Here is a 9878-nt window from a genome sequence, read left to right as displayed (position 1 = left end):
CCTCTTTTAGGGCATAAAGAGGGTAATTTTTTTTTACTTTTTGATGAAAATTTTCTGACGCATTTACAGGTATAGTCGTACGGATTTTTGTGCCTCGTAAAGCATACCAATGAAAAAATCATGGCCCAGATGCCCTTGCCACTGAAATAGGTCGAATTATATATCAAAATGACTAGAAACGCCCTTCGGAAGCCAACAATGAGGTCTGTTTTTGGCCCAAACTGCTCCAAAAATTATTTTTAATGATTTTTTTGACAAATTTCTCAAAATTTGTGCCAAAAAAAGGCAAACCCCCAAAAATATCCAAAACCCCCAAAAAAATTTATATGGAAATGGGGGGTTTTGGGGCGTTCTGAGCTCAACAATGAGGTCCGTTTGAGCCCAAAATAATCAGAAACAAAACAGCTACCCCAGATCCAATAAAAAACCTCTGAAAAAGCTAAAAACCCTCCAAAAAATCTTCTAAAAAATCAGGAACAAGCAACAACAAATGTAGGCTCTGATACCATGAAGAAGTTGAGAAAATACAACTTCAGAGATCCCAAGAACACCTGCAAGCAAAATACCTGTCACAAGAGAAGAATGGAGGCAAAAAGCAATAATGGCTCTGAAGAAAAATATTATCATTTAGAGAGGGAATCAATTAAATGAACACGTACAATACAATCCTTATAAAAGGATATTAGCAACCCTAAATAAACCCTAAAGGGATAATGTATATTTAATAATTATAATAATTATTAAATACATATAATATTATTAAATGCCTAAGTTTAGCTTAAGCATAGAGTATAATAGACTAATAATTAAATAAATAATTATTAGTTAATACAAGATAACTCTAACATAAATCAAATACTTTTTTTTTAGGAAATCAATTTCGCAAATAATCCAAACAAATAAAAAAATGTCAATTCTCTCAATTGATCTCTCGAGGGGGCATCCTCGTTCGGGACATCATATCGAATCGTATTAGCATCACATTGAAATTTTCTTTGAACCAATGCGTCATCACACATCGCTTCAAAGAGGGGCAAAATGTATACACTCAAAATTGGTCTGGAGATAATTAATTGAATACACAGTTATTTAATTAATGAACCTTCCTAATTGATTAAATACAAAGTGATTTAATTAATTTCCCTTTCTTCTACTTGAAAATAAATCTAAGGATTTATTTATATAGTTCATCCAATGGTCTCCTTTGATTAATTAATCTAAATTAATTAATTTCCTCCCATCCAATTCAATTCTTCTAATCTTATAATTAAATAAACAAATTAATGATTTGTTCAATTTAATTATTCATTTCATAATTATTTGAATTTTTAAATTCAAATGAGCACGTCTCCTACCTTTAACCACCCTCTAACCTAGCCCATTCAATCTGACCCTGGGTCTAACAAACCCTATCCCTTCCAACTTGCACATTCTAACCACTTTCCAACCCATTCAAAGTGTACACACCCCTTTGAAGACACATGGCATCTTTGCCACATGTCTTCTCTCCTTTGACACTTGCCCTCAAATGAACAATTTATTGAAGATCCTTGCCACTTGTCACCACAGAGATGACATGTGTCCCTCCTTCCAACCTCTTCTCCAACTTCCTCAATCTTAGCCATTGATATCTTCAGATCAGATCCTGATCGTTGAATCCTGCCACCTCAGCCTTGGTCTTGGAAATCTTATAAATACCTCCCATTTGGAGCAATCTTAGTTTAATTCTGCATCATTACTCTATTGAATTCACATCTAGTTATTTTGAGCAATTAGCATATTTTAGCATAGCATAATTTAGTATCAAAACATCATAATCTTGCATTTAATCTAGAATCATGTAGGTACTCATATCTTGAGTTGTCATCTTGATGGCCATTTCTTGCTACTAAGAGCTACACCAACTAACCTTCAAGGTCCTTGAGATTAGAGGAAGTTGGAACATCACAAAGGAGGCTAAGTTACATTTCTTGTTTTAAATTGCTTCCTAGTTTTAATACTTGTTTCATCTATGTGTTGATTTATTTTATTTAATGATTGACACACTTTTTAAACACACACAAGGCATAACAACAAATTGCACAAAAATGTGTCCAAAGTTAGCTTACAATAGGAAGAAAAAGGGATAGAAAAGTTAGAATTGTAATTTTGAATGTTTGAAAAGGGTAAAGTTAATTAAAATTTTAAATGTTTAGATAAATCCCACACCACATAGAAATGAATGAACTAGGGAAAATGATTAATTCAAGGCAATGATTTGAATGTATTGAAGCAAGTGAATGAGATGCAATATAAGGGATTAATAGAAAATGTGTGAGAATGAGTGTAAGTGGAAGGAAATGACATATAGGGATTAGGATGTGGGCGCCAAACCTAGCACAAGAGTGTGCCACTTGTTAATGTGTAATTTAACTAAATATATTTTCCAAGGTGGGAATTTCACCAATTGAGAATTAACATGGGCATGTAAACATTGCAACTATAAACATCTACAATTTTCCATACAAAATGCCAAAGTAACCAACTAGCATAATCCAATTCAATGACACCCTAGAACCAAAATAAGTGTTAAATAATGACTCAATTAGTATAGGGAGTGTGATGGGAGTCACAAAGTAAATGAACCTTACTCTTGCTATGGTAGTCTAATGATAAAATATTAGCAATAATGAACAATATCTAGATAAATTATCGTGCAACTAAGGTAATTGAGTTAGTTATTGTTTGATTGTTAGTCTAATATCAAATTCTAAATATAAGACATTACATAGAAGCCTCTAATGCAATGAAGTTGATTGTTCCATGTGGCTTGTTCCTAGATTATGTCGCATTGTGCATATCATCCTAGTTGGTGCAACCTTGTCCTTTACTAATGTGACTATAGAATCCATGTACCTTTGTCTTTATGACCTATATTGAATGTGTTTGTGCTTAGAATGATAGTGGTGTTCACTTCAAGATGAAAGGAGAGATCTTTGGCTTGCATCAAAAGTAGTCAAGTCCTTAAGGATGATAACAATATGTTTAAGGCATACCAAGCATGCAATTTGCAACTACAAGTCTAATGTCTTAGTGAAGCGATGCAATGTGTGGATCCAAAATTTTCTATCAAAAACTCTTTGAATCAAATGATCTATCAAACGATTCCTATTTTCTAGATGTATTCTAATGACCTAGGGTTGCCTTTAATAATACATTCACAGTTGCCTAATTTGAAGTTTTTGGTGTGTAGGTTTACTAAGATAAAGGTTATCTTGCAAAAAGGTTGGGAGATTTGAAATTTGAATGTGCCTAAGCTACACTATACAACCTAATCTAAAATGATAAATAACCTTAGATTGTGATCAATTCTCCTTTAAATGATCAATAATAATATTTAATGAATACATTTTAAATAATATCAATTTATATACAAAATAAATAAATTAAATACTATATTTATTAAATATAATACAAAAATATAAAAATACAATCCTTAAGGAGTCCATATATGATAATGGTTACACCAATTTTGAATGCACCTATAACCCTTACACATGAATGTGTATAATAAAATATTTCAAATAATTTTTTATAATAAATAAATTTATTTTAATAACATGCATGAGATCAAACAAAGAAAGAGAAAAAAATAAAATAAGAATAATCCCAATATTTACCTATTTTCAAGTTTCTTTCAATATAATGATTACAGTAAGCATCTTTTATTCTATGAACGCGGTGGGATTCGGTCGAGATTAATGCATATGCATCCGTTTGATCAACTGGCGCACTCAAGGGATATGTTTTGTAATCAAAGCCAAGCAAGCTCTCTTCACATAGAGGGAATTGAGGGTTTTTTTTCTTGATCTGCTGCTTTCCTTTCCCACCCACGGTCCTGCCTGCTCACTGCTCCCCTCTGGCCATGGATGAGAACAATTTCAGGTATAACTGAATCGAAGGTACTATAAGTAAAAAATGTTTCCTTGGGGGGGATTCAGCTGTTGCTTAGGCGGTGCTGCCCTCTATTGGCTTGGTCACAACAGCGGAAGGTAACGGTAATTGCTTCATTTCATTTTTTTTTCTTACATGCTATATATCAAGACAAGTCTCTTGCTATGAATGACCAGGGATGCCGATATTCTCAAGTCTGTGAAACGGGTCAGCCAAATCAGAGATCTTGGTATGCAATTTGAATCTTTATTTTCTTTTCGTTGAATTGCGTTTTGCTATATAACATCTTTGGAATAAGTTGAACACCCATATTAGATTGACACCGTGCATGAAAACTGTGGCCGAAATGTTAATAATTGTTTTGCTTATTCTCTTGTTGAATATTCATAACCCTTAGAACTGAATTAGACGAGCCCTTCTTGTTAATTAAATCAGCAGTAAACCTAAAATAATTCAAAATGTGGGTAAGGACATAACGGTTTTTTATGACTGAATTCAGCCTTCAGCCTCTGCTTTCGCAATCGTGCTGCCTCTTTTGGTAGTGTTGTGACGTTTTCACACATCGCCCCATTGCAAATGGGGACCCATGTTTTTTGCTTTTTAGGGTTTGTTTTTTTGGTCTTTTAGGGTTTTGTTAGTTAGTGAGTCAGTCGTCTGGACCAGGGTTAAGCCTTAGGGTTTCCGTTTCGATGATTTTAAGCCAGAGTCCAGTCCAATTTTGAGAGATTGTTGAGCTTCCTCTCGTAAGATGCAATTTTGAAATAGGGTAAATTGTCAGGGGTCAGGTGAGTCTGTCTAGGTTCAGTCGGAATTTTGAATGTAAGTCCGAATTTTTGCCTAAGTGTTGATGATGGAATTGTGAATTTTTTGTGATTTTGACCAAACTTTGGAAATTTTGATAATTGATCCTAGGCATTGGAAATAGCTTAATTTTGCCTTGTGAAGTGATTGAGGTCCTAAAATCTTGATATTTTGGCCTGTGGAAGCAAGTTCGCTCCTGTCCCTCAGCCAGGAACCAGGGCGAAAATGATATTTTATGCATCCTGGTTATTAATTTGTTTCATTTGTCTTGTGCAGGGTCGCCAGGAGATGCGGTCGAACGTAAATTGAAAGCTTTGAGGATTTTGAGATTCGAAAATGGCAAATTTTTGGAGTTTGAGGCCAAATCGCTCCTATCCTTCAGTCAAGGACCAGGGCGAAATGACTCACTTAGACCATTTTGACCTCATTTTGATCAAATTGAAGTGTCAAGGACGTAATGGAAGGGGAAATCAACATGATAGAGTGCCAGGATCGAGTCGTTTGCAATAAGAAGTTGAACTTTTGCCCTCAAGGACAAAAATCGCTCCTGTCCCTCACTGAAGGACCGGAGCTTGTTTCTCAAAATTTCACTGTCCTTGCAGGATCAAGACGATTTTTGGATTGGAAGATATAAAGGAGGGCATGTTCTGTCCATTGAATATAATTTGAAGAAATTTGCAAACAAGGAAATGTGCCAGGAACAAAAATCGCTCCTGTCCCTCATTGAAGTACCGGAGCTTGAAATCCAAAATTGCCTTGTCCTTGAAAGATTTGAATGATTTTGCGATTTGAGAAGAACAAAGGAAGTACATCTTATCAGTTGAATATAACTTGAAAGTACCATAATGAGGAAAATTGGCCCTAGAAGCAAAATCGCTCCTGTCCCTCTGCCAGGGACCAGGGCGAATTTTAGAGATCGCTCCTGTCCCTCTCCCAGGGACTAGGGCGATTTTCCTTATAAAACAAGTTTTGGGCAAAGATCAAGTGAGTGTTAAGTTTGAGGCAAGCAAAGGAGGCGTAACGAACCCATTGAAGATAATTTGAAGATTGTAAAACGCCAAGTGAAGCCCATATTGTCCTAGGCGCTCCTGTCCCTCTCCAAGGGACCAGAGCGATTTCTTCCTTAGACAAATTTCTTGCCAAGTTGAAACGAATTCCATGTCAAAGGTGAACGAAGGGGAGCATAGCGGATCCGTTGAAGATAGTTTTAAACGTTGGCAAAGCACGAATGAGCTTACAAGTGAAAGTTCGCTCCTGTCCTTCAGTCAAGGACTAGGGCGAAATCAAGGCTATTTAATATTCTCCTCCAAGTTTAAACCACTCCAAGCCAAGGTACAAGGTGGCAATGATGTTTGGAACGCCTCGAAGAAGAACAAAGTTGCAAGGACCATGGAAATTGACGAAATTACCCAAGGTCGCTCCTGTCCCTCACTAAGGGACCAGAGCGAAATAGTCAAATGTGCTTAAATGTTGAATGTCACTCCCATTTCATACATTCAAGAAGGAATAAAGGGCAACATTTTACGCCTTGAAGACAATTTGATATCAATATGATGGAGGATTTGCACCATAGACTAAAGTTTGCTCCTGTCCTTCAGTCAAGGACCAGGGCGATATTCACTAGACTGGTCATTTCTTTCAAAAACCATGTCAAGGCGAGGTCGCACAAGGTCGAAAATGTTTTTGAGAAGATGATAAGCAAGGAACCAAACATCAAAAGGTGACCAACTTGAGCAAAGAGGCAAGTTCGCTCCTGTCCTTCAGTCAAGGACCAGGGCGATATTCACTCAAATATCAAATTTGCTTTGTAAAGGACAAGTAAGTATGCGTGGAATGAAAGAATAAAGTTGTTACTTGCCTTGTGATATAAATTAGTGATTAAGGAGGCAAAGACCAAGGAGTAAATGCAAGATCGCTCCTGTCCCTCAGTCAGGGACCAGGGCGATAATGATCTTAAGAGGCATTCTTCTACAAAATTGAATAGATCAAGCTCGAGATTCCCAATGTAGATGCCAGTGTCAACGTGGAGGAAGTGATTTTGAACGTAAAAGGCGAGAAATTCAAGAGCAAAATGCTAGATCGCTCCTGTCCCTCTCCCAGGGACCAGAGCGATGTGGTTTGTACCCCTTACATCTCCCATGTTTTGGCGCTAACATCATTTTCAAATTATTTCAAATGCTAAATTTCGATAAAATGGGCATTTAATAAGTGCGCACAAGACATTTAATTAATTAATTTTGTCTTTTAAATCGAAACTATTAAATACGAAGGCATTAAATTAATTAATTATTATTTTAAATAAATAAATTGGGGCGCTTGGGTTTTATTTTCCATATTTTAAAAAAGTCAGCCTTGATTTTTATTTAAAATTTGTTTTTATTTTGCCTTATTTCCAAAAGTCGGCCTAGAGGTAATTAAGGAGGTAAGCGCTTATATAAAGGGGGTGTGATATGGCATTTTAAAACATCATTCAATCATCCTTTGCATGCGATTTGGAGAAGACAATTACAAGGTGCGAATTTCATCAAGGAGAGGTGCGAAATTTCCATTCAAAGGGGAGTGCGAACTTGGTTTGTGTTCAAGTGGAGCGAATTTGCCATCAAGACATTGAAGACCCCACAAGTTGGCGAAGTTAATAAGGAAGGCGCCTTTGCTAGAGGAGGATCGCATTGATACTTCAAATTTCGATTTTTTTTGCCTAGGCGATTTCCTTATTTTGCATTTTTAGAGTTAGCTCTCAAGTGAGGTATGGCGAAGCCTTCCCTTGTCTTGAATTTTGAATATTGATCTTAAATTTTGAATTTTGAAATTTTGAAATTTCCAGTAGCTCAATCGTATTTAGGAAATGATCACTCAAGGACTTATCATGAAGTTTCCTAAATTCAATCCTTAATCTAAATTATGTTTATACATTGCAAAATCTATTTCTTATTTTGAAATGTTGTGTAGGTACCAAGATGGCAACTCCCAAGCTCGAAAGATCCACAAGTCGGAAGACTCTCCTCAAGGAAAATCAAGCCAGATCAAGGACGGTCAAGCAAGGACAAGGGCGACCTCCTCCAGCCTAGCATCGACAAGGACGACCTTCTTTGGACTAATGTCATCAAGGGCGACCTCTTCCAATCCAGCATTCCAAGGCGAGGTACATCATCATCCTGCAAATCAAGGACACAAGAAGTCAAAGCAAAGGGTTCGTTGAAGAAGTAGATAGTTCCAGATGAATTAATTAAAGCTAGCTTCTCAACAACATTAAGTTGAATATCTACCAAGTTACAAGTGTCAGACAAGGTGGCATCCCAGTCATCGCTCATCCAGTCGGATTGTTCCACCTCAGCATTTCCAGATTCAATGTACCTAACTCATGGAAGGTGGCACAAACTCCGATGTACCTACCCCAGCTATCCATTGGTGGAATTTTCTGGAGAGGACATGTGTCCAAGCAATACAATTTTATCATTGGTCAAGCATTAAATGTTATGTAATGATTGTAACAAACCCTAATTAGGGTTTTCATTGTTGAATCTTGGCCATTGATCTCGAATTGATCTAAGCCATCGAATTGTATTGAGGGCACTATATAAGCCCTGGCATTTCATTTTGTAAAGGCAATTTAGAGAGAGTTAGAATATAATAGAATAGGAGTTGGAAATAGTTAGAATATAGTTAGAAGAAGTTAGGAATAGTAGGAAGCAATTAGAGTAGAGTAGAGAGAGAAGGCAAAGATTGTTGCCAAGATGTTGTTGTAAAAGACTTGTAACTTCATTGAAGAAATGGTGAAATTTATGGGTCGATTCGACAATTTGCATGGTCTTTATACTTCTCATATTTGATTTCATGTTATTAGATGAGTGGAAGAAATGTGCTTGATTGATGGTGGAATTCGTATATCCATACTACTAGCAGTTTGTTGATTGCAGACTTGCCTTGTGTAGTCAACTGGAATCATTCAGCTTAAGCTTAACTTCAATTGTCGCTTCTTCATTGATATGCATCAATCTGATGGTGTCCATGCCTGCAGTGATGATTTGAACATCGTAAAGCTTTCCTTCGAAGATCGCACTAGCCTTGTGGAGATGGTCCTGCGATGTCAAAACAAGACCTAGTTAGAATTTCATCAAAGATCATTCATTGCTCTTACATTCTTAGTGTTAGGATTAGATCCTCTCCTCGCCCTCGTCTTTTTTCCTTTTTTCAAATCTAAGCTAGTGAAAATCCTGTGTTCCAGCAATATTCAAAGCAAATCAGAAGTTCAGGCATCAAATGTAAGTCCCCTTGTGATTCCAGCAAATCACATCATACCCCAAAGAGCTTATCCACACGTAGAGACCCTACATAAAAGAACATTGGAGTCACCTTGATTGATCCTTTTTGCGACATCTTCAGCAATCAGAGACTTTATTCAAGAGAGGATAAGGTACCCTTGGGTATTTTATTCTGTGTATGATTGTGTACAAAATACACGTCAACAGGTAGCAAGCTTAATTTTTCAGTAGCGGATTAAAGAGCTTAATTGTCTTCCACAAGATTCCTACTTTTTATTGTTGCTGCTTGGGGTTTTGAAGTAGAGCAAATATATGTAAAAATTGCATTCATGTATGTGTTGGTATTGTGTTGTCATTTATGTCAACCGGTATAGCTTGTCACCGGTAAATATGGGATGTCGACTGGTAAGGATTGTTGGGATGATTGACCGGTGAATGGGCATTAGAGACAGTTGGCATTATGGCAATGCCAACCGGTGAGTGATGTGTTGGCAGTGTATGGTTGCCAATCGGCAAGCATGTGACCGGTAAGAAAGCAAGGTTGAGCAAATGGAGAAAGTGTAGACAACCGGTATGTAGTTTGATGACAATCAGCAGGACTCCCACCGGATGAAGATGACATCACAGGATGAAGAGAAGACTGACAGAGAGTGTGCTCAACTAGATCATATGTCTGGTTGAAGTTGTGTCTGCTCAAACAGGGAAGTCATATTTGTTGAATGTCGGAAGCAAACCGAGCAATGTAATGACAACCGGTTCCTATCAGATGGTGGTCAACAAGTGACAAAGATCCACTTCTACCGACAAGTGGTCATACTCAGCTTATCTCTCAACATGCATGGAATGCATCATAACGCTTTGAGAAAAGACAGTCAGAGAAGT

The 9878-nt window shown here is 36.9% G+C and overlaps 1 protein-coding gene across 3 annotated transcripts in view; it reads left to right on the top strand.

Annotated features, from left to right (window-relative positions):
• The first annotated feature begins 3666 nt into the window (after nt 1-3666).
• Nucleotides 3667-9878, top strand: part of LOC131060809 (E3 ubiquitin-protein ligase SP1) — a 55732-nt gene continuing 49520 nt past the window's right edge. The window contains exons 1-2 of one of the 3 annotated variants that reach the window (XM_057994227.1): nt 3667-4031; nt 4110-4162. In XM_057994227.1, the coding sequence (XP_057850210.1) occupies nt 3958-4031; nt 4110-4162 (127 nt within the window). In that variant the 5' untranslated portion in view covers nt 3667-3957. The remainder of the gene's footprint in view (nt 4032-4109; nt 4163-9878) is intronic. The other 2 variants (XM_057994238.1, XM_057994235.2) reach the window with 2 other exon arrangements.

This window comes from Cryptomeria japonica, chromosome 5 (assembly GCF_030272615.1).
Source record: "Cryptomeria japonica chromosome 5, Sugi_1.0, whole genome shotgun sequence".
NCBI classification, from domain to species: domain Eukaryota; kingdom Viridiplantae; phylum Streptophyta; class Pinopsida; order Cupressales; family Cupressaceae; genus Cryptomeria; species Cryptomeria japonica.
The sequence above is the reverse complement of the archived record's forward strand: the minus strand, read 5'-3'. Positions and strand labels throughout refer to the sequence as shown.